The following is a 26,149-nucleotide window of genomic DNA, read 5'->3' as shown; positions in this document are numbered from 1 at the left end:
ATTTTTAACTGACTTATTGTAATAGCCTTGAAAACAGCTATTTTAGCGTTTTTCAAATTTTAAATCGCGTATAACTCGACAACGATCAATTTTATAAGATATAATAGAGAAAATTCACAAGAGAACTAAAAAAAATTGTTCAAAGTGAAAAATATATTTTTGTGAATTTGTTTAAAAAAATTTTTAAACAATTTATCGACCACGATACCGCCCGGCACCCTGTGGATTTGTTATAAGGACCTCTTTTTGAGTAAGTTTTGCAAAAAAAGTCAAATCGGAATAATTTACCTAACAGGGGCGACGATACAGCCTGGACTATATTAAGTAAAAATTGTTTAGAATATTGTAAAGAATATTATTTTAATATTATTAATTTAAGTAAGAAATATTTTTTATTGTCATGGAAAATTTTACAATTTTATAGACAAAGCTTACCAAGAGTCATAAATAAAACAATGACAAACACAATTTACTAAAATTATATAAATCGTCAAGTTAAATTTACTTAAGAAGATACCAGCACTGGCAAGTAATCATTGCTCATGTTAAGTTCTCTGACTGAATTATCAAATTCGATTATTGTCCAAACAAGACAGATTGCAAATATTTAGGTACTTGAAAAATAAAACAAATATTTTAAGATGATTATAGAAATGGTCAAAATTCAAACCAACAATGTTATCAAAAAGCATTAAAAGAATAAACATCCTGGAGTGTAATTCATTGTAGCCAATTTTGTGGAAAATTGTGAAATTACCAACAAGCAACGAAGCAACATACCAGCTGTTACTTTTATCAGTTCTAAAATATAGGTAGTCCATATTTCAAATTAAGGGGACAGGTGCAAAGTTTCGGCTCCGATAATATTTCAATGCATTTATTTTTTTTGAGTCCTGAGAAAACTAATAAACTTTTTTAAAAAATTTAAACGCAGAATGAAAGATTACATTATTATTACATATTACGAAAGTCCCTGAAAACTTATATAATGTTTATTTTAGTAAGTTATATGGGTGAGAAAAATGAGAAAATTTGACAAAGTCGAACAAAATGTGGTGACAAGATAGTGAAAAACAAGGTTACTAAATATTTGATAGGGCTTCAGGAATATTTTGGTTTTTTTTATTAAATAATATTGATGGTGTATTTGATAAATAATTGATCTAAGACATGAAATTAATAAAAAGTTATTTATTGTTTATTATTTATGGAATATCCAAGCAGAGAATACACCAGGATATATTTTGTGCTCCAAGTATTTTGTTTTTAATGATGTATACACCGTTCTTAGGCGTCAACGCCCTTCGGTAGGGATCTATGGAGGAGTATCACCAAGCCGGAAGCCCTTATCCCTTCCCTTACCGCTCCTCCATAGGCCGATCAGACGCCAGTTTATTCCAGACCAAGCCGTAGACTCTATTGAGTTTTATACTACGGCGTTGGCCTTTTATAAATTTCATGACCTAGCTGAGGCTCGAACCAGCGACTGTAAGTCGCAAATCCACTAAACTTGTCAATCGACTGAGCCCCAGCTAACTGGACCGTCAAGACCGACGTTTTTAATGATGTTTTCAAAATTTATCTAAGCTTTCCATGGTCACAATATATTATTAAAAAAATGTCGTTACATATGGTATGGTTAAACAACTGAATGGGTCTGTCGAATAACGTTGTAAGCACCACATTATTTATTTTTGAGAAGTTGAAGAAAAAGTTTTAAAATTATAACAATGGCGAACTTATACATTTTAAGAGTTAGTAATAACAAAGTTTGTAAATACAAACTACAATTTGTATTACTCACCTTTAAAATGTATAAACTCACCATCACAATTTTAAAGCTTTTTCTTCGACTTCTGAAAAATAAATAATGTGGCGCATACAATGTTATTCGGCCGACCCATTCAACTGATTAACAAAAAAGAGAGTATGCAACAAGAAAGGGAGAAACAAGAATGAAAACAAATACAAAAATTCAAGAAGAATTAAAGGGAAAAAATATAGTCAGATACCTACATAAAATCTCTTCACTTAAAATGGATACAACATATTATGTAGAGACGCTCACACTCAGATACGCTGAGAATTATAACTAACTGAATACTAGAGGAAGGCATAGAAGAAGATGACTAGATGATGTAGAAGATATAAGAACAATTAATGTAAAGACTGGAAAGTTTAGTGAAAGAACAGGAACAAAAGTAAAGAAATCATGACAGCAGCAAAGACACACAGCAACCTATAAATTACATAGAAGAATAACACACCTCACCCAAGAATAGGATTTTGAAGCCCATGGAGTCAGCTATAAACCCTAAGGATTATAACACTTAATGAATGAATAAATAGAAGTGGTCAAAATCAATATCAACAAGGACATCAAACAATATTAAAAGAATAAACATCCTGCTGTATAATTCATTGTAAACAATGGGTAAGTTTGGACAATCTCAGCGACTGGAGAGCTGAGTCAGCAGCAGCTTCCACACCACTCCACTGGAAGTCAACCTCTGTGATATTTACTAAGCGTTCCCTATTGTAGCTGGATACAACCGCTAAGCCACTTTGTGCTTACAGTCAGCCTCTCAGGTCTTCTGAAAGTACCCAATCTTATGGAAAATTGTGAAATTAGCAACATACAACTGTCACTTTTATCAGTTCTAAAATATAGGTGGTCCTTATTACAAATTAACCAAATGTTCTATAGGGCTTTTCATTCACAGTCATTTGTTTCGAGCCTCCATCATGTGTCACATAATATTAATATATCTATGTCATAAGTTATTGGCATATACCAATGATACAAACCTAAGACGTAAAATACATTTACTTTTGATTGAGACTGGCTGAATGACCATAGTCCAAGCCAAAAAAGAAAAAAAAGACGTATGATGAAGATATATTAATATTATGTGACACATGACAGTAGCTCGAAACAAATGACAATCGATGAAAAGGCCTATTTACTGCTATCTAAAACTAAGTGACGATTGTGACAGAGAAAACTGAGGCTATTAGGTGAGAAGTCTCTTTCTAATCTACGAGGTTTATCCAATGAAGTTGGGTTTATCAATGACGTCACTTTCCCACTGTCGCCGATTTGTTGAACTTCTCCGATTAGAAAGAGACTTCCTACCTAATAATCTCAGTTTTCTCTCTCGCCATCGCCACTTAGTTTTAGATGGCATCTCGCAGCTTCGGTATTATAATATGTCTATGGTATCAAATACATTAGATTAGACTGTAATACATACAACTCTTGACATTTTCCATTAATTTTGCGGAAGCAAACAATATAGCGCCATCTAGTGGTCTGCATTGATAACCACAAACTATGCATTTAAAAGAAAGGTATTTTTATACGATTAAATCAAAATACAAATTTAGTTGTGAGCTATTTTCTTTAATTTAATATTGTTACTTTTTAATTTACATGTTTGCTTTTTACAATCGTTATTTTTTTTACATAAGCTTTTATTAAATGATTAAACTATTTATCTACAAAAGTTTTGGGACAATTTGTACATACATTTTGGAGAGTTTCTTGTAAGTAACATCTTAATTTTAATCTATATTTAACGCTTTCAACACTCTCTTGTGTATAATTTTGAAATTAACTTTTAAATATAATCATTAATTTTATCTGCAGCTCCCTTTATAAGTTATACCTAAATTTCACACTAACAGGTGTATTTAACACTAATAATAGAAAATATCTTTAGCCCTAATAATAGAAAATAAATTTTCTATACAGTCTTGGATTAGCCTTCTTGTCAAAAGAAATTGCAGCTAAACACCCTCTCATCAGAGTGAATAGGGGCAAAGTAATATATTTATTATTGTTTAATTTTGTTGCCATCCTAGGTATTTGCTGATACATAATCCACTTTACAGAACCTATATTATAAGACATTTTGTGTAAAAGTACAAACACAATTTAGAAAAATTAGCTCGTTATCCAAAAATTAATAAAAATAAATTTGAATGTTTACACGTTGTCAAAGCGTAGTTCAACTCAAGCCGACAGAGGCGCTAGTAGCAACGTGCTTCCAGATTTCTGTGGGAGTTGGATGCAGAAATATGTCAACAATAGATCAGGCTAGGGATATGCCACTCAATGATGCATCGGGGTGTAACGCCAACATCAAGTACAGTGGTCTAGCTATCTTTGTCTGTCGTGCGAGTGTGAGCATATCTCCCGTGAAAAGGAAAAACCTAGTAAAGTGACTTACTAGGTTTATGCTTAGTATCAATTGTGTGAAACCCCATGAAGCTCTTTATCGACTGGTACTTAAAACTTGTAAATACTTGCATTTTTAAGAAAGTTATTTCAGATGGAAAATCCTAGCAAAATGGTAATTTCAATAAATTTGGTTGGAAAAACCTAGCATCTTGTTATTTTTTTAGAATAAACATAGCAACTTATACAGTGAACGATACATTTCTACTTATTTCAGAAGGAAAAATATAACAAAGGCTTTTACTAAATATTTCCTTTGAAAAGTGTATATATAAATATTTTTTTTAAATTGGAAGTTCCTAATAACATACCTTACCATTTTTAAGCCGAAAGACAAAAACGTCATATTTCTAAACAAAAAACTAGCAAAGTCATTTACTAGATATATCCATATTTTTTCCGGTCATTTAAACTCGGCGAATTATTTTAAAGTGTGTATGCTAGGTATTTCCAATTTAATTCCGCTTTGGCGCGAAAACGAAGGATCTTTTACTATGTTCTTCCAATGCACTTCGTTAAATTATTCAGTCTGTCGAGCCAGTCTCAACTGTGTATACCTACATACTCGTCTGGTGGTGAATTTGTTTTAATCTAATTATATAAAGTTTTGAAAACTATGTCTAAAAGAAAAAACATTATAATGGCTTTGGCTAAGGAAAATAAAGTAGTTTGTGTTCAGGAAGTGGGTGATCTTGAAAAGCGGTGAGTATTAGTTTTTACATTACAAACAAAGTACAATTTTGTTTGTTTGATTTTCAAAAAACAAACAATCAGTAAAATGGTAGATAATTCAAAAGAAATGCTGTAACGAATGCATTCTTTTTGTTATAGGTATAGTGAACTTGCGTCCTTTGGTCAAGATTGTTTGAAATCGATACAAGATACTGTGAAAGACGATTATTTGGTTGATAACCTGATGATGGACGGCTTACAAAATCAAAAGTAGGTTTCTAGATTTATTTATACGGACTTCTGATTATAAAATTAACATATTCTGAATAAATCAACATTTCTTGAAACAAAAAATAATATGAACCGACTTATTTATTACTGTAAAAGGTGATAGGTTACAACAAATTAATTTAGTTGATATTTAGAAAATTCGCATGTCAGCTGATTGTTAATAAATATTTAGGTTACCATTACTTATGTAACAAAAATCGTTATATTTGTGTGCAGTGGATATTCAATTACCAAAACATTTTTCTATTGACTATGTTTCGTGGAAATTATTTTAATTATCTTGCTCATATTCGTATACTAAAAAGTATTTCTTAAACACATTGTGTATTTATAGCAAATGTAGCAATTTTTAATTCTAAACTTCAGAAGTTAAAATATGTGTATTATCATTATTTTTAGAGTAATTTATAAACAAAAATCAAATAAACTAAGCATAACAGTTTATTCAGAAGAGCCTTCGAACTCAAAAGCTTTTGGTTTGGAGTATTATTACAATGATAATAATAATATGGACGTTTGTCGCTAGCATTTTTGATTTTTATTTTTTTATTTTTAGTGATAATGATAACCCCTCTACTAATGAAAACCATTTTTATGATATTCAACCAATATGTTTAGTAAGAGATATTAGGAAGGAAGAAAACACAAAAGTTTATACCGAATTAAAACCGCTACCATTAATTGATGGAACAAAGGATGGTAGTCAAAATGATACGGATGTTAATAATGAATGTCACAAAGAAAAATCGGTTGATGTTATAGACGTTTGTCAGCATAATAAAGGTTACTAAATAAAATATTAATTATTATAAACAATTAGACCAAACTTATACTTTTTAGATGACACAGTTGACGATGACTCAGATTTAGACCCTAGTTATGACCCACAAGAATCTGAAGAAATAAGTTATGAGACAAAGAAAAAAAGGAGAATAGCAAAATTTTTTCAAACTGAAAATGAAAAAAGTGTAGTTGGCACTGTTATGGAAAATGAAGGTTTAGTAGATAAACAATTGAAAGATATAAACCAGGAAACTCTGCCAGGTAAAAATGCTTTGTATTTTGTGTTTCACATGAATTAACTAATATCTACGTTTTTTATAGAAGCACAAATCAGTGATAAAACCGATGAAGGATACGAGAAAAACAGAAAAAAAAGAGCAAGAACAGCGAAAGAGCAAATTGAGAGGCATCTAGAAAAATATCAGTTATTAGAACCATGTAATTGTAAAAAAAAATGTAGAGAATTTTTATCAGAAGAAAGAAGACAAAATATTTGCCAGTCATTTTGGAAAATGAGTTTTGGCGAGAGAAGTCAATATTTTAATGCCAGTATAAAGATTGGGGGTATTAAGAGAAGAAAAGTAGATAGTGAAAATAAACGTCAACACGTCCTTACATACTCGTTGCTCAAGGATGATGGTATTGAAATGAATGTGTGTAAGCAAATGTATTTACATACACATGGAATGAAAACTGATGGTATGATAACGGACTTCAAAAACAGATATAAACAATCTATGGGGTTAGAACTGGTTAAGGATAAACGAGGCTCGTCTGTTCCATCTAACAAGAAGGATCCCATTCTAATAAGAAACCATATTGAATCTTATAATCCGCAAATATCACACTATAAATTGCAACATGCTCCCAATAGAAGATATTTATCTCAAGAGCTATCTATTACTGATATGTGGAAACATTTTTGTGAAACTCATGAAAAAATATCTTATGACAGATATAGAACTGAATTTAATTCACTTAACATTGGATTTGATCAACCAAATCAAGATGAGTGTGACATTTGCGTACATCAAAAAGAGCACAAAAAAATATGTACAATTCCAGAGACTTGTGATCAATGTAATACGTTTAATGATCACCATATGGCATATATTGCTGCCAGAAAAGCGTATGATAATGACAGACAGCACGACTATCCAGACTCATTTAAAGTTTATTGCGCGGATATGCAAAAAGTGTTACTACTTCCAAAGTTATCTTTAAAAAAATCTGTCTTTGTTAGTAAATTAGTTGTGTTCAATGAAACTTTTGCTTCGTTAACAAAAGATGAAGAAAATATTTGCGTTTTGTGGCATGAAGCTATAAGTGGTCGCTCGGCGGAAGATGTGGCATCAGCATATTGCGGGCTTATTCAAAGATCCTCAGTTAACGTAGAGCACTACGAATTTTGGTGTGACAACTGCAGTGCCCAAAATAAAAACTGGAAATTATTTACGTCATTTGTGGTAATTGTCAATTCTAACTGGGGTCCAAACAGTATTACTTTAAAATACTTTGAAGCTGGGCACTCTTTTATGAGAGCCGACAGTGTCCACGGAAACATTGGCAAGCTATGGAAAAAGAGATCCAACATTTATGAAATGAACGACTTAAATGAGCTAATATTAAAAGCCTCTAGAAAAAATAAAACCTTACTAATGAAACATGATGATTTTTATCGCTTTAAAGACGGTGTAAAACAAAGAACAAAAAAAGATGAAAATTTCCCAAAACTTAACGTGATTAAAGTAGTACAATTTAGAAAAGGGTCAAGACAAATGTTTTATAAGAAAAGTCATACTGAAAACGAATTTATTAATTTTGACTTTTTAAAACCTAAATTTAATCTGGAAATGCCTGAGAGCAAAACTGAAGATAGGGGTGTAAATGTTCAAAAAAAACAAAAAATAATTACAGAGCTTCTTCCTGCAATGCTAAGCCAAAAAAGATTCTTTTGGGAGAAACTACCTGTTTCTGAAACATCAAATGATTTACTAAATAATCGAGTTTAGTTTTTATTATTTTTGTTTGTTTTATGTAATTAAATGTTGAATTCAAAAACTTTTTGTAATTTTTCTAATAAAATATATGTAAAAATTATAACTTTACCTACTTTTTATTTTTAAAAACCAAAATGTACCTAACTACTTGATTTTACATAGTTTTAAAGCAATCATAAAGTATCATATTAGCAAGTGTAATATAGTACCTACTAGTTTTTTCCTTGGCAAAAATAGTATGAATTAGGAACTAAGTAAGCATACTAGCTTTTTCCGCAGCAAAATCAATATTTCTTTGCATTTCAAAAATAGTAAGTGACATAGAATTAAAAAAACTGCAAATATTTGGAAAAAACTAAGTTACAGTTACAGGGACATACACTTGAAATCCACTGAACGAAAAAAAAAACAAAAAATAATATAATTCTATTAAACGGCGATATACTTTTCTTTCTTTTCGTTTCCTGAAAAGTTATCAAAACTCAGTTACTAGGTTTTTCCTTTTCACGGGAGATATCTACCAAGAGGTGGGAGTAATGGAACGATAGTGACACAGAGGCGGCAGCCATCCGATCTGAACTGCTCCACGTTACGCTATTTTTTGGACCTGGCCTAATCTATTGTGTTATTACATCTATGGTTGGATGTATATAGGGCTTTTCATTCACAGTCATTTGTTTCGAGCTTCCGTCATATGTCATATAATTCGTTGAAATGAAATCATGAAATAATGACAATCGATGAAAAGCCCTATTACAGTCTAATGTATTTGATGGTATGGACATTGATTCTTATAATTTAGTTTCAAGAAAAATGATAAGTGTATGTTTTATGTTATTCTTGGTTTGGTGAGGGTTATAGAACTACACTGTTGAAAAACATAAATGATTGGTTTTCTATTATAAGCAAGTAATACCGAGAGAGAAGGAAAACATTAAGATTTGAGTGTTTCTTTACTTTTTCCGCAAAGTCCACAACAAATTAAGCAAACATTATGCATTAATATCTTGCTAAATAATTATTATCTTGCATCTGACATTACTATATAGATATATAAAAAATGTTAATAATTATGGGGTACATAACTGTTTGTAAAACTTATAAATTTTCTTAAAACTAATTAATCCGATTGTTAACCTTATTAGACTTGGAAATGTCCTGTTTATGTCAACAGGCTAGAAGCAAGATAAAATTTGATGTGCAGCAAACTTGTATGAAGTATTTTGTTTTTGCTATTCTCTTTTTATGGAGGCGTTAAAATTTGACGTCAGCCTTGACGTTTGGCATACCAAAGTGGGTAATAACAGTTACAAATAAATATAAATCAAATAATCATACAATTACTAAAAAGTACTGAAAGTTGTTGATTTTATTCAAACTACAAAAACATACCAAAATCATATAACTTTGTGGCAAAGTAGGCGACGAAACAATTGAACGTACACAACAGGCACTGTACACTTTATTAACACATCGTTGTATATTATATTTGAAGTTCGTTTACACAAAATTAAAATATTATTTTAAAAATATTGAATAAAAATTTCTAAATCTCTTTCTTGCTGACAATTGAGATATGAATACAAATAGACCATATTGAGACGTCACGTGAAGTGTGATTTCCATACAGCGTTGCCAGAGTTGCCACATATATACGATTACCATTTCTTTCAAAATCATAAAACGTAGTAAAATACTTTTTGGTTAAATAAACATGTTTCAAAGTTTGAAATGGGTTGTTAATGTTGAAAACTATCAAGTGTTGTATAATTAATTCTTCTCTCTTGCTAATTTTCCGAAAACTGATTCCTTTTCGATTTATTTAAAAATTTTGGGTGAAAAAATTCCATTTCAATTCTACAAAAAGCTTTACAATCTTTAAACCTTCAAGTATTTGTTTCGAGCTTCTGTCATATGTTGTATAATCTGTGTATAATATTAATATACACGGATTATACGACATATGACAGAAGCTCGAAACAAATGACTGTGAATGAAAAGCCCTATGAGAAGTGGTTTCTATCTTGCTAAAATATAGTTTTAAAGGCTGTAGCGGGATAAGATGGTAAAATCTGCACTCGGCTGGATTCTTAGTTGGGGTTGGGCAATCGAAAGTACATAATTCAAAAACCCCCTAACCAAATTTTTAGCTCCCTATGTGACCCCAGGTCACAAAAAAACATTTTTTTGGAGCGATCTTTTGCTTTAAAAAATGTGAAAAAAATTGTGAATGTACATTATTATACCCTAAATCACATTGATTTTTTTCAGATTTTTTGGATCAAAGTTGACGTCAGAAAATTTTTTTGAAGTTTTCAAAAATTTTTAGGTTATGTAGGTAATTTTTGGCTAGCTCCGACAAAATTTTTTTTAGTGCATTTTTTCCGTTCTTTTGAATGGCAGGGATAGTATTGCCATTTTCTCGCCAGAAATTACTCAAAATTCGAAAAAACCCATTTTTTTGGTTACCACCTCATATTTTTAGTGTTTACTGAGAGATCTTTTCTTTAAAAAATCTGAAAAAAATTATGAACATACATTGATGCCCAAAAATATACTATTGTTTTTTCAGATTTTTTGGATTAAAATTGAAAAATTTTGAATTTTTCAAAACAATTTAGGTTATGTAGGTAATTTTTGGCGAGCGCCGACATAATTTTTTTTAGTGTATTTTTTTCCGTTCTTTTGAATAACTGGGATAGTTTTGCCATTTTCTCGCCGGAATTTGCTCAAAATTCGAAAAAACCCATTGTTTGGTTCCCCCCTCATATTTTTAGTGTTTACTGACCAATCTTTCCTTTAAAAAATCTGAAAAAAATTATGAACATACATTGATGCCCAAAAATATACTGGTTTTTTTTTCAGATTTTTTGGATCAAAATTGAAAAATTTTGAATTTTTGAAAAAATTTTTAGGTTATGTAGGTAATTTTTGGCTAGGTCCGACATAATTTTTTTTAGTGTATATTTTTCCGTTCTTTTGAATGGCTGGGATAGTTTTGCCATTTTCTCGCCGGAAATTGCTCAAAATTCGAAAAAACCCATTTTTTTGGTTCCCTTCCTCATATTTTTAGTGTTTACTGAGCGATCTGTTCTTTAAAAAATCTGAAAAAAAAATTATGAACATACATTGATTGCCAAAAACATACTGTTTTTTTTATCAGATTTTTTGGATCAAAATTGAGGCTAGAAAAAATTATTTAATTTCTCAAAAAATTTTTAGGTTATGTAGGTAATTTTTGGCTACCTCCGACATAATTTTTTTCAGTGTATTTTTTCCGTTCTTTTGAATGGCTGGGATAGTTTTGCCATTTTCTCGCCGGAAATTGCTCAAAATTCGAAAAAACCCATTCTTTTGGTTCCCCCCCTCATATTTTTAGTGGTTACTGAGCGATCTGTTCTTTAAAAAATCTGAAAAAAATTATGAACATACATTGATGGCCAAAAACATACTGTTTTTTTTATCAGATTTTTTGGATCAAAATTGGGGCTAGAAAAAATGATTGAATTTCTCAAAAAAATTTTAGGTTATGTAGGTAATTTTTGGCTACCTCCGACATAATTTTTTTTAGTGTATTTTTTTCCGTTCTTTTGAATGGCTGGGATAGTTTTGCCATTTTCTCGCCGGAAGTTGCTCAAAATTCGAAAAAACCCATTTTTTGGTTTTCTCCCCTCATATTTTTAGTGTTTACTGAGCGATATTTTCTTAAAATAATCTGAAAAAAATTATGAACATACATTGTTATGCCCAAAAACATACTGATTTTTTTTTAGATTTTTTGGATTAAAATTTTACTCAGGGAAATTTTTTGAATTTTTCAAAAAAAATCGTTTACGTAAGCCATTTTTGACAGACTTCGAAATAATTTGTGTATTTTTTTTTCGTTCTTTTGAATTACTGGGTTAGATTTGCCATTTTCTCTCCGGGACTTCCTCACAATTCGAAAAGAGCCATTTCTTTGTGTCCCCCTATGTGTACACATAAACTCAATTGCATGTCAATAAATAACGATTTTTGATGTCAATAAATAACGATTTTCCGTTATTTTGAATAGCGTGATCAGGTTTTTTGAGAAGAGAATATGCATAAAATACGACAGTTGTTGATATTTTTCCTATGTTTTTAGTAGACAACCTTAACCCTTAACTATAGGTACATGGCTACCTTAATTACATTATGTATAGATCAATTCATAGATATTTCTTCGTCTTAGTTGTGTTTTCCGATTTCTCAATTGAAATTACCATATTAATATTACCTTTTGCGTATTTATTAATTAAGTTAAGATAATTGAAATTTAATTTTTTTGATACGCTAGAGTACCTATTTTAAAAAATATATCAATATTAAAAATATTTAAATATATATAGACATTATTAATGTTATTAATAAGTAATTATAAGTAATTAATAAGTAATAAGTAATTATTAAAAACGTTTTCACAGCATGAAATATGCCACACAGTTATAGGCAAACGTTTATTTTCAACTTTATTTGATTTATTAATTTTACTTTTCAAAGGTGTAAAGTAAATAAAATTATTCGTTAAAAGTTACATTTTAAATAAGCAAACACGTTTGCACCGTAATCAAGTTATTTCCATAAATGTAGCTTACTAAATAAGTATGTGAATAACTACATATTTATATTTTCAATCCATGATATACATAGATAGAATAATAATACAATAATACTATAGGTAAGCATAAGCCAATTCGTGCTCGATTTTCCACGTGCTGCGCACTGTGCCGCACGTGGAAAATCGAGCACGAATTGGCTTATGCTTACCTATAGTATTATTGTATTATTATTCTATCTATGTATATCATATCTTGATTAAAAGTATCTACGAAACTGGTACAGCTTGTGTTCGACTTCATGAAGATACCAAGAAATTTAGAATAGAACGTGGAATTAGACAGGGTGATACTATCTCCCCGAAATTGTTTACAGCTGTTCTTGAATATATGTTCAAGCAAATGGAAGGAGAGGATAATATGGGAATCAATATAAACGGGGAGGATCTGAACCACCTAAGATTTGCCGATGACATCGTTTTAATATCTGATAGAGTTGATAAAGCTACAAAAATGCTGCACACGCTCTATAAAGTGTCAAAAACAATTGGTCTTAAAATTAACACCTCAAAGACAAAATTTATGACCAACCTTGTAGTCAGCGATAAAATTCAGATTGAGAGTCATAGCATCGACCAAGTAATAGCTTACAAATATCTAGGGCATGAGATTCGCTTAGGCCAAGATAACCAGACAACTGAAATACAAAGAAGGATAGGTCTCACATGGGCTGCCTTCGGTAGATTAAATAACATTTTCAAGTCTAATATTCCAGTTTGTTTAAAAAGAAAGGTTTTTGACCAGTGTGTTTTGCCGGTTCTTACATATGGTGCAGAAACACTAACTCTGACAAAAAGAACAATAAATAAAATAAGAGTTACACAACGCGCTATGGAAAGATCAATGTTAGGTATTACCATCAGAGATAAAGTACCGAACCTAGAAATAAGAAGAAGAACAGGAGTCACGGAGGCAGTTGAAAGAATAGCCATGGCTAAATGGGCTTGGGCAGGACATGTTGCCAGACTGACGGATGGCAGATGGACCAAAAAGATTCTGGAATGGCGACCAAGGCAGGAGGCATATCGAAGCAGAGGACGACCACCGACTAGATGGACGGATGATATCAAGCGCATCACCACAAATTGGATGCAAGAAGCTCAAGATAGAAATAGGTGGAAATTTTTACGGGAGGCCTACGTTCAGCAGTGGACAAATATAGGCTAGTTGATTGATATGTATATCATGGATTGAAAATGTAAATATGTAGATATTCACATACTTATTTAGTAAGCTACATTTATGGAAATAACTTGATTACGGTGCAAACGTGTTTGCTTATTTAAAATGTAACTTTTAACGAATAATTTTATTTACTTTACACCTTTGAAAAGTAACATTAATAAATCAAATAAAGTTGAAAATAAACGTTTGCCTATAACTGTATGGCATATTTCATGCTGTGAAAACGTTTTTAATAATTACTTATTACTTATTAATTACTTATAATTACTTATTAATAACATTAATAATGTCTATATATATTTAAATATTTTTAATATTGATATATTTTTTAAATTAGGTACTCTAGCGTATCAAAAAATTAACTTTCAATTACCTTAACTTAATTAATAAATACGCAAAAGGTAATATTAATATGGTAATTTCAATTGAGAAATCGGAAAACACAACTAAGACGAAGAAATATCTATGAATTGATCTATACATAATGTAATTAAGGTAGCCATGTACCTATAGTTAAGGGTTAAGGTTGTCTACTAAAAACAGGAAAAATATCAACAAAGGGAGTTTGTCGTATTTTATGCATATTCTCTTCTCAAAATGGCTACCTTCTCTTCTCAAAAAACCTGATCACGCTATTCAAAATAACGGAAAATCGTTATTTATTGACATCAAAAATCGTTATTTATTGACATGCAATTGAGTTTATGTGTACACATAGGGGGACACAAAGAAATGGCTCTTTTCGAATTGTGAGGAAGTCCCGGAGAGAAAATGGCAAATCTAACCCAGTTATTCAAAAGAACGAAAAAAAAAAATACACAAATTATTTCGAAGTCTGTCAAAAATGGCTTACATAAACGATTTTTTTTTGAAAAATTCAAAAAATTTCCCCGAGTAAAATTTTAATCCAAAAAATCTAAAAAAAAATCGGTATGTTTTTGGATATAACAATGTATGTTCATAATTTTTTTCAGATTATTTTAAGAAAATATCGCTCAGTAAACACTAAAAATATGAGGGAGGAAAACCAAAAAATGGTTTTTTTCGAATTTTGAGCAATTTCCGGCGAGAAAATGGCATAACCATCCAAGCCATTCAAAAGAAGGAAAAAAAATACACTAAAAAAAATTATATCGGAGCTAGCCAAAAATTACCTACATACCCTAAAAATTTTTTGAAAAATTCAATAATTTTTTCTGGCCTCAATTTTGATCCAAAAAATCTGAAAAAAAAAGTATGTTTTTGGGCATCAATGTACGTTCATAATTTTTTTAGATTTTTTAAAGAACAGATCGCTCAGTAAACACTAAAAATATGAGGGGGGGGGGGAGGAAACAGAAAATGGGTTTGTTTTCGAATTTTGAGCAATTTCCGGCGAGAAAATGGCAAAACTATCCCAGAAATTCAAAAGAACGGAAAAAATACACTAAAAAAAATTATGTCGGAGGTAGCCAAAAATTACCTACATAACCTAAAATTTTTTTGAGAAATTCAATAATTTTTTCTAGCCTCAATTTTGATCCAAAAAATCTGATAAAAAAAACAGTATGTTTTTGGCCATCAACGTATGTTCATAATTTTTTTTCAGATTTTTTAAAGAACAGATCGCTCAGTAAACACTAAAAATATGAGGAAGGGAACCAAAAAAATGGGTTTTTTTTCGAATTTTGAGCAATTTCCGGCGAGAAAATGGCAAAACTATCCCAGCCATTCAAAAGAACGGAAAAATATACACTAAAAAAAATTATGTCGGACCTAGCCAAAAATTACCTACATAACCTAAAATTTTTTTCAAAAATTCAAAATTTTTCAATTTTGATCCAAAAAATCTGAAAATAAAACAGTATATTTTTGGGCATCAATGTATATTCATAATTTTTTTCAGATCTTTTAAAGGAAAGATTGGTCAGTAAACACTAAAAATATGAGGGGGGAACCAAAAAATGGGTTTTTTTTCGAATTTTGAGCAATTTCCGGCGAGAAAATGGGAAAACTATCCCAGCCATTCAAAAGAACGGAAAAAAATAAACTAAAAAAAATTATGTCGGCGCTCGCCAAAAATTACCTACATAACCTAAATTTTTTTGAAAAATTCAAAATTTTTCAATTTTGATCCAAAAAATCTGAAAAAAAAAATAGTATATTTTTGGGCATCAAAGTATGTTCATAATTTTTTTCAGATTTTTTAAAGAAGAGATCGCTCAGTAAACACTAAAAATATGAGGGGGGTAACCAAAAAAATGGGTTTTTTCGAATTTTGAGTAATTTCTGGCGAGAAAATGGCAATACTATCCCTGCCATTCAAAAGAACGGAAAAAATGCACTAAAAAAATTTTGTCGGAGCTAGCCAAAAATTACCTACATAACCTAAAATTTTTTTGAAAACTTCAAAAATTTTTTCTGACGTCAATTTTGATCCAAAAAATCTGAAAAAAATCAATATGATTTAGGGTATAATAATGTACATTCACAATTTTTTTCACATTTTTTAAAGCAAAAGATCGCTCCAAAAAAATGTTTTTCGAAAAAACACATTTTTTTCGATAGGGGGCACCTGGGGTCACATAGGGAGTTAAAAATTTGGTTAGGGGGTTTTTGAATTATGTACTTTCGATTGCCCAACCCCAACTAAGAATCCAGCCGAGTGCAGATTTTACCATCTTATCCCGCTATAGCCTTTAAACAGATTTCTAGGCGCTGCGCGCCTGCATCCCCTATACACAACCGCAGTAAACTGCTCCAATGGGTTCATAAATGGGTTCAAAAATGCTTTTGGTACAAGAGAGGCTTTGTTTTCAATTCAGGTCTTATACAACACGCCAAGATGATGCAATACTAAAAGAAGCAAGAATTAACAACTAATTAGATCTGAAAATAATTTAGAAACCTTTACTGGAATCAGACTGCAAACCTCAGAGTTGACGGTGAATACACCAAATAATATGTAAAAATCATGCGTGGAGTGAGGCAAGGCTGCATTTTGTCCCCCCTAATTTTCAATGTTTACTCTGAAAGAATATTTATCGAAGCTTTGCACGAAACTGAAAAAGGTATTCTACTAAACGGGTATGGTTTGTTCAACAGTAAATGGTTTGAATTCAATTAGTGCGGTCGTAAATATTATTAAATTTATCTGACCTGGCCCATTATTAAGACCCACCCGGAGCGATAAGCCACCGAGGTAGACAGAGTTGGTCTTTTGCAATTAACACTGACTAGACGGTACTCCCATAATAAAGCCTAAAATAAATTTTACCTGAAACCGGGCCTTTTATACTATTATCGGTTAATCCGGGCTGTTTATAGTGGTAACTAATTTTAACCATTTACTGTTTAACATACCATATCGGCTAAATAACATGTATGCAGATGACACCATAGTATTTGCGGACATCCTAGAAGACCTACAAGTCCTCGTGAATAAAATCATGCATTACAGTCAACAATATGGACTATAAACAATATGGAATATAAACGTAAAAAGACAAAGCTTATGATCATCAGCAAGAAAAAGATAACAGAAGGTCAACTCTACATCAACCAAACCCCTGTAGAAAGAGTGAGCCACTACAACTACCTCGGCACGATAATAAATGAAGAATGGACCAATAACCAAGAGATAAGAGCGCACATCGGAAAAGCTAGATCAACCTACAACCGCATGGGGGCCTTTTTCAAGAGCTACAACCTTTCTTTTGGTATAAAAGTAACAATGCTGAGATGCTATGTCTTCTCTGTCCTTTTTTATGGTGTTGAATCCCTGAACGAAGATATGTGCTGAAAATTGGAAGCATTTGAGATGTGACTATATCGGAGAATTCTAAAAAATCCCATGGATTGATCGGGTCACGAATGAGGAGGTCCTTACAAGAATGGGGAAGGACCGAGAGGTACTAAGGCACCATAAAATTTCGAAAGTTGGAATACTTTGAACACATTGTGCGAAATGAATCTAGATATGCCATCCTACAAGGAAAAATATTTGGAAAACAAGGTCCAGGAAGAAAAAGAACATCCTGGTTAAAGAACCTCAGAACCTGGTTCAACACAACATCTGTGCAGCTTTTTCGCGTTGCTGCCGATAAAGTGAAGATTGCCATGATGATCGCCAACATTCGTCACGGATAGGCTCATCAAGAAGAGAAAACACAGTTTGCATACTGAAATCAGTCAAAATGACTTGTTTTGCACAACTCGCAGCAGCAAGTAATTATTTAGTTGTCAGTACTAACCTACAGGGAGAGAAAGAGAGATACTAAGAGAAGTAAACCTACAGACCGGTGCAAGCAGACAGATAACGAATATAGCGAAGGGCACAATATTCTAAGATTTGTTAATAGACAGAGACTGTAATGGTTGGGACATGTTCAGAGCCAAGAAGATATAAAATAAACAAAGAAATTATTGCAATGGAAGCCGACAGGAAGACAAAAAAGGAAGACCAAGAACAAAAATGTTGGATAACGTGGAAGACGACCTAAAATTATGAATCTAAGACAATGGAGGGGAAGGGCACCGGAGAGGTTTAAATGGAAGGACATAGCCAGACAGGCAATGGTTATGATACCAAAAGAAGAAGAAGAAGGTGTTTTTACACATTTTGCGTTTTTTTTGTAAATTCCTCCTGTTTTTAAATTGAATCCTTCCCTTTTTTAAACGTATGCTTTTACCCATGACCAGATTTAGCCATACGGCCCACACTCCCCCTAAGTGGAAAATTCACTAATCCCAGATACCTACGGGATCAAAAAGATTGAGCTCTGGCGGGACTCTTTCCGTGTTATCGAGCTCTAGGTGACTTGGTACGTCGAAGTATCTTCCAAAAATTTTCGTATGCATCTGGATATCGAAAGTAGCACAGCTTTCTGCATAGTCTTGTAAAGATGTTTATGTAGACCCAGCTTTTTGATGTTTTCGATGAGGTTCTTAGGAATGACTCCTGTAGTAAAAAGAATAATAGGTATTGTCTGGGTACTTTCCATTCTCCATTGGCTCCTTATTTGTATCTCGAGATCTCTATACTTGGCGATCTTTTCGTTGTGCTTAACACCCAGATTATTGTTGTTAGGTATCGCCATCTCTATTATTGTTGTTTGCCTAGTAAGTTTATTAACTAGCATGAGATCCGGTCTATTGTGTGCCACTGTTTGGTCTGTGAGCACAGTGCGATCTCAGTATAGCTTGTAGTTTCGTTTCTAGCATTACATCAAGGACGTATTAATAATAAGGGAGATGGTCGGTTTGGAGAAATCCAAGTTTGCTAGTTAGTTCTTGGTGAAGAATCTTTCCTACTAAATCGTGGCGTTCTTTATAATCAGTTCCGACAAACTCCTGGCAGCCCCTGGTAAGATGGATGGATTCTTGGGTTTGACATCCATATCGGCATTATTTGTCGTTCAAGATCTGAGGACCTTTGACAATGTACTTCAGGTAATTTCTAGTTGGAATAACGTGATCCTGAATGGCAAGTATGAAACCCTCTGTCTCGGAAGACATCTTTCATTACCCATGATATTATTCATATTTATATTATACTGTTTACATGTATAGATAATTGATCAATATGTGTCTTCCTGTGTTGCGCATGATGATCCACAACTTGTTGAATATAATATTGCGTCCCGTTCCGATATTGATTTTCTAGAAAATGAAAATGCGCAGAAACAAACGCAAATTTCAACAGTGTTCAATATGGTGTTGATGAATAAAATAGGTTGATTTTATTAGGGAATTCAAAATGGAAGACCTATTATTGAGTATTGTTAAAGAAGCTGGAAATGTAAAGCTCTACAACCTCAAACAACGAGCACAAGAAGCACATGGTAATGTTTTTTTTAGTTTTAGTAATAAGCATTTTAATGTTCTTTTGATTATTTGTCCATTCGAGTTTTTCTGAAAAGAAAATTGTATTTTCGGCATTAGGTATTATATCTGTACGTATTAGTTTACTGAATCTGAAAGATATCGCTGTTGTGCCTATAAAAAATATAGACAGCCAAAAATCTGTTCTTGTAATAAAAATACTAAACAACTTCATGTGAAAACCTACTGCATCTACACATACAAAAGTTTGAATGATTTCTTAAGGGTATTTATACTTATTATATTTATATTATAATTTGCAATATGGTAGACGTATAATATTTTTTTGAAAAACCCATAATTATTAAATTCAGGTAGTAATGGGAAAATCCAGATATACAGACAGCGGCAAAATTAACGGAACACCTTAAAAATGGGACATGTTAGATGTCTCAAATTTCCTAAACCTTTTGTCCGATTTGAGTTATTCTTTTTGTATGTTATAGCCTTATTATTTAAGAAAATCGATGTAATAATATTGTCGCTAAACAGGTTAATGTCATTTTATACCGGATGTAACAATTATACTGTGGTTTTCCTTAAAGTTCGGAACACCCTGTGGAATATTACAGCGCATATACAATATTAAAATTAAAACTCAATTGTAGCATTAGGCTTTGTTAACATTTTATTTTTTGATTCATTTGCTTATGTTGGATAATAAAAAAGTTGGGTACGTTAACAACTAGCCCTGTTTTTCATCAATAAATCCTCATATTCTATTTAATTTATTAAACATAGGCCAGGGTAATAAGACAAAAATATACCCTGTTCGTGACACTCGAGCAGCCAGGGTACTGAAGCGTTTTTTCGACAGGTAATACCTATAAGAGCAAATTGTAACTATTTCCTGCGTAGGATCTGGCGGCCATTTATATTTATAAACAATTAACTGTCAAAAAATGGCATTTTTCCCTTTTTTTTCAAATCAATGGAAAACAGTGAAACTTATGACTTTTTTAGTACAAATATCTTTGAGATTATGGAAAAAGCTTTAAAATGACATATTACACAGATTGATATACTTATTTATTGTTAATATAATTGCGAAAAAAGGTCGGAATTGCAAAAAAAATTATTTTCGCAATAACTGCTGTAAAAATTAGTGTACAGGTTTGAAATTTTTGTCAAATGAGGGTTCTTTAGTGCTTAATATGTGATAAAAATTTCAAAGCGATTCATTCAATTGTTTAAATTTTATTCAAATTGTTTATCCCAGAGAGAATTTTTTTTGCAATAACATGTCAGAAAAAAATGACGTTAGAACCATTCCACAGGTGTCAAATGAAAGAGCATGAGCTATATTTTCAACTTGATTTCAAGAAAGCAAATAAAAAGTGCATTTATTAGTAATAAATGATTATGCAAAAGTATCGTAAATCTTTCCTTATAAAGTTTTTGAATAACTTTTTCCAAAAAAATTAACTTTTTTACCCTGTTTTAAGTTCACAACTACCAAGTAATGTTATTTATATCATAATTGATAAAAAATTGTAATAAATATATATAATTTCTTATATAACAAAATAGAAAGTTTATAAGGAAAGATTTACGATACTTTTGCATAATTATTTATTACTAATAAATGCATTTTTTATTCGCTTTTTTTAAACCAAGTTGAAAATATAGCTCATGCTCTTTCATTTGACACCTGTGGAATGGTTCTAACGTCATTTTTTTCTGACTTATGTTATAGCAAAAGAAATGCTCTCTGGGATAAACAATTTGAATAAAATTTAAACAATTGAATAAATCGCTTTGAAATTTTTATCACATATTAAGCACCAAAGAACCCTTATATGACAAAAATTTCAAAGCTGTACACTATTTTTTACAATAGATATTGCGAAATTAATTTTTTTTTCAATTCCGACCTTTTTTCGCAATTATATTAACAATAAATGAGCATATCAAACTTTGTAATACATCATTTTAAAGCTTTTTCTATAATCTCAAAGATATTTGTACTAAAAAAACCATAAGTTTCACTGTTTTCCATTGATTTGAAAAAAAAGGGAAGAATGCCATTTTTTGACACTTAATTGTTTATAAATAAAAATGGTCGCCAGATCCTACGCAGGAAATAGTTACAATTTGCTCTTATAGGTATTACCTGTCGAAAAATCGCTTCAGTACCCTGGCTGCTCGAGTGTCATGGAAAAAACCTTATTACCCTGGACTAACAAGCCTAAAGTAGGCTTTGAGAAATTACCAATTAAATAGATGTCAAATTGTTAACAGTCAAAAATTGTCTGGTTTTTTGTGAAAATTAGTAGATTTATTATTTAAAATTTCCGTATTTTTTGTTGTTTGGTGGAAATGGAACGCGCTACAAGGAATTTGACCAGCGATGAGTGTGTTCAAGCAATGATCTTACACAGCGGAGGACTTAGCTACAATGCTATCTTCTCTTTATATTGATGACAATTTTTTGCTGTAAACTGTATATTTACAACAGGTAAAGCTTCGGACTTTGAATTGACCAGATCTTAACCCAATCGATCAAACATTTGTGCGACATAATTAAACTACAACATTACAAGAGGTAGAAACAATATAGATCTCGAGATTTGGAATGATACTGATCAAGACCAAATAGCATAGACCTACCTCATTTGTAATATAAAAGTACATACCTCTTTTATTATCGAGCATAACCGAATGAATTACAAAATAAAATGTTAAGAAAGCCTAAGGCTACAATTGGGTTAATTAACCCAATATTCCACAGGGTGTTCCGAACAGGAAAAACACAGTATGACTGTTACACCCGGTATAAAATGAGACTTACCTGTCTAGCGACTATAGAGCATATTGAAAAAATCACTCAAATCGGCAAAATCATGAATCAAAATTCGTTTGATTTTTACCTATCTAGAGACAAGTTGACGTGTTGTGGAATGCATATTGTAGATTCCCCCTATCTATCCATTTATCGTCCGTTTTGCTGGTAAATTGTAGAGGGATCGGATTTGAATTCAGCGTAAGAAATCTTTTGGTTCTTCGATTCTTTAGATTTCTCGTTGCATTGAACATTCTAAACTTTTATATAGTTAATTTTTAAAATATGACTTTAACGAATGATCTCTTTTAAACTTATTTTGATGCATTGTCATTTTTTAGTTAAAAAGTAGTAATATGTAGTAGCATTAGCTGAAACAAAATTTAATATTTTTAGATTTGCTTCTATCACAGAATTGTCTATTGAGAAGTCCTTCGCACGAATTAAGATCGGTATGTTTCGTCCCACTAAAATTATCATTAGAAAGTAAGAAAAGCAAATTGGTGTCTTCAGCTCTATCCGGATTTAACGTAAGTATTTTCCGAAGCTATTGTAACAAGTTTACTGTAATAACTTATAATTACAATGAAACGAGCGGTTCGTATTTATATACGAATTTATTTATATAACTGTACAGACGGAATTTATCTTATAACTCACTCTATTTACAAAATTCGTCGGTTATCTATATATAGGTACCAGCCGTTATTTCTAGAATGTTCTCCCCATCTCTGGTTATTGTCGCGACATTCGGTCAATAGGGCTTTTCATTCACAGTCATTTGTTTCGAGCTTCTGTCATGTGTCACATAATATTAATATATCTACGTCATACGTTATTGGTATATACCAATGATACAAACCAAAGACGTATGGCGTAGATATATCAATATTATGTGACAAATGACAGAAGCTCGAAACAAATGACAATCGATGAAAAGCCCGATTGCACGTCTTCCCCGCCGCTGCTTCGCGTCTTATCCAGAAACATCGATGTCGCTCTGTCTGTGTGGAGATGGCACCTGTTATACGAGGGTCGGTCAAATTACCCTTTTGTTACATTATTTGTTGTGGCATGAATACAATTTACTATTTTTATTGAGAATAAACCACAATGTATCTTATTAGTTACTTTTCTGCTTAGGATCAACAGAACTGGGACTACGCATTGATCCAAGACCTTCCTTTTTCCTTTTCATGTATACGGGAATAAATAACTGATATAAAGACTTACCTCAGTACATGTTAGTCCTATTCTTCTGTTTAACTCTGTTTTTGATTGCCTCTTCCTAATTTAATTTCGTGGCCCAGATACTTTTCTATCCCCATGTTATACAATTCTATCACCAAGCATTTGAGGAATCGAGTAACCCCTTCCTTGACTTCATCATCGATACTGAAGCGTAAGCCACCCAAATGTTCCTTTAATTTTAGGAATAAGTAATAATCAATTGATGCTAGATCTGGATTGTAGGGGGCATATCAGTCCTAAGGTGGTTAGGTACTACCATATTTTCCATTATACTCCAGAGGGTATCGCACTTTGAATCCTTTAAGAAAGCCTTTGTATAATCTATGAAACAAAACAGCATTGGTATATTGCGTTATAGTTATTTTCTTAATTTCTTTATAGAAGCTAATTCGAGACGAACGTTTTCAATATGGGACTGAACCAGAAGATGATTCTTTATGGCTACCAGCTCAGCTACTTTTAGCCACTTCATCACTTCTGTCACAATGCGAAGATACTCAAGTTCATATATTGAGGGTATTTTTAAATTTAGCCTGCTCTACAAGTTGGGCTTTGAACGGAAGACTTGTAATGCTAATATTAGGAAGATGTGGAGATGCTTACGACATTGGTACTCAACCAGTTAAAGCTTCAGCTCAAGCTGCTGCAAGTCAAACTTTGACTGCATTTTGCTCTTTTCTTGGTAAGTCTTTATGAACAAACTTGAATATTCTTCGTATACATGCATACATGGATATTTTCAGATGAGGAATGTGAAGAAATCCGACAACAACAACAAAAACATCTGAATTCTGGTAGCAGTACAGAAATGGTATACACAAAAACTTCAGCAGTAGCTTGTTTTAATGAAGCAATACCAGTTATGCAGTATATTTGCAGTAAACTCGAGGAAACGAAAGTGTGAGTGGATTTAAATTTTGCAAAATAAAGTAGATTCTTCAAATTAACTTAATTTTTAATTTCTTTAATTTTAACGTTCAAATTCTTTTCAGGTTAACTAAATCTACGGATATAAAAATTTTTCTATTAGAATGTTTGTTAACATTTGTTAGCACTTTACCTAATACGGTACATTCCAATATTCATTTTACAACATTTTTGTGGCAACGTTTCTGCCCATCATTATTAGCCATCCTTGGCACCCCTGGAGATCCTATGGTCCATTCTTTAACTACAAGTCAGGCTAAAATTATATACAGGTAAGAACAATGATTTATTTATTTATTAGCAGAATTACCCCCATAATAGTAAAATACAATAAAGAATAAGTTTAAAAGGCACTTTAGAATAAGAGAAGGGATATCTTTCTTCGATCTAAAAGAAATCGAAGCAGGAGTACGTCAAGGTAGCGTACTTCGACTAGTGCTGTATCTGTTGTACACTAGCGATATCGACTTTCAAAATTATGCAATGGCCACCTTTTCCAATGATACGGCAGTTGTGGCAGTGGATGATTACCATGAAGAAGTTATGAAAAATACAGAAAAATTACCAAAGTGTATTTATCAAATTATTACCTAGACTAAGAGATGGGGTGTAAAGTTAAATGAGAAGAAATGGATAAACATGTCAAAATCAGTATATTAAGGGCCAGATTTTGTTACTCGGGGGTTTTTGGGGCCGCTGAAGACAAGACGAATACGTAATTAGAACCGACTAGGAGGAGCATCTGGTGCTCAGGTTCACTGTTAAGGTACATCATCTGGAGTTTCGAGGATTTTCGAGGGAACGCCAAGATCAACGTCATACAAATCTGATTGATAATGTCCGATTTTAACATACATATGTCGATATTCTAGATAGGATTGTGATTGTAACCATTTTAAAAAATTACCTCGAAATCCAAGACCGTTTAGTTTACAAATTGCTACATTTAAATTTATTTAGTTAAATCAAAAAAGAGGGCTCCAATAAATTTCTTTAGATTTAATGAACTATAAATGAATTTAAAAAATGGTGTTGATGGACTCTCAGTTGATTTACCTGGAAGAATCCTATTTTGATATGAACTTATTATGTTATATTTACTAAGAAATGACAACATCCTTTTATGAATGCATTTTTCAATAACCTTACACAAGACAGTTGGTACGGTAATTGGTCTATAATTTTCTAACATAGTTTTGTTTCCTTTTTTAAATATTGGGGAAACTATACCAACTTTTAAATCAGTGGGAAAAATACCCATCTCCAAAGATTTATTTATTAAATCAGTTAACTGTTGAATAATGTATACGCTCATATGTTTAACTAAATTTGTGGAAATGCAATCAATACCCACTGAATTTACATTTTTTAAGGATGCAATAGCTTCAGCAACATCGTTGTAGTCTATCTATAGGATAGAAGTAGAATGTTTGGTCAATATTTAAAGTCGTATAGTTTTTTATTGGTGACCACCACCTGTGAAGCCGTGTACAGCAGTTTGATGTTACGTTCGGAGTAC

At 31.8% G+C, this 26,149-nt stretch overlaps 3 protein-coding genes across 5 annotated transcripts in view; 1 reads left to right on the top strand and 2 right to left on the bottom strand.

Annotated features, from left to right (window-relative positions):
• LOC114324415 (TGF-beta-activated kinase 1 and MAP3K7-binding protein 2) overlaps window positions 1-9,607 on the bottom strand; it is a 33,394-nt gene extending 23,787 nt beyond the window's left edge. For 2 of the 3 annotated variants that reach the window (XM_050647760.1, XM_028272255.2), the window contains exon 1: window positions 9,379-9,607. The gene's annotated coding sequence lies outside the window, so the exon portion shown is untranslated. Of the gene's footprint in view, window positions 1-9,123; window positions 9,148-9,378 lie in introns of those variants that run through there. The other variant, XM_028272256.2, reaches the window with a different exon arrangement.
• Window positions 9,608-19,466: 9,859 nt separating this feature from the next.
• Window positions 19,467-26,149, top strand: part of LOC114324414 (brefeldin A-inhibited guanine nucleotide-exchange protein 3) — a 28,476-nt gene continuing 21,793 nt past the window's right edge. Inside the window, exons 1-5 of the mRNA XM_028272252.2 lie at window positions 19,467-19,630; window positions 22,849-22,982; window positions 24,085-24,385; window positions 24,447-24,603; window positions 24,696-24,902. Coding sequence (XP_028128053.2) covers window positions 19,546-19,630; window positions 22,849-22,982; window positions 24,085-24,385; window positions 24,447-24,603; window positions 24,696-24,902 — 884 coding nt within the window. The 5' untranslated portion in view covers window positions 19,467-19,545. The remainder of the gene's footprint in view (window positions 19,631-22,848; window positions 22,983-24,084; window positions 24,386-24,446; window positions 24,604-24,695; window positions 24,903-26,149) is intronic.
• LOC114324416 (phosphofurin acidic cluster sorting protein 1) overlaps window positions 24,867-26,149 on the bottom strand; it is a 60,151-nt gene continuing 58,868 nt past the window's right edge. Inside the window, exon 5 of the mRNA XM_050647762.1 lies at window positions 24,867-24,886. Coding sequence (XP_050503719.1) covers window positions 24,882-24,886 — 5 coding nt within the window. The 3' untranslated portion in view covers window positions 24,867-24,881. The remainder of the gene's footprint in view (window positions 24,887-26,149) is intronic.

This window comes from Diabrotica virgifera, chromosome 3 (genome assembly GCF_917563875.1).
Source record: "Diabrotica virgifera virgifera chromosome 3, PGI_DIABVI_V3a".
NCBI lineage: Eukaryota > Metazoa > Arthropoda > Insecta > Coleoptera > Chrysomelidae > Diabrotica > Diabrotica virgifera.
This window is presented reverse-complemented; position numbering and strand designations above follow the sequence as displayed.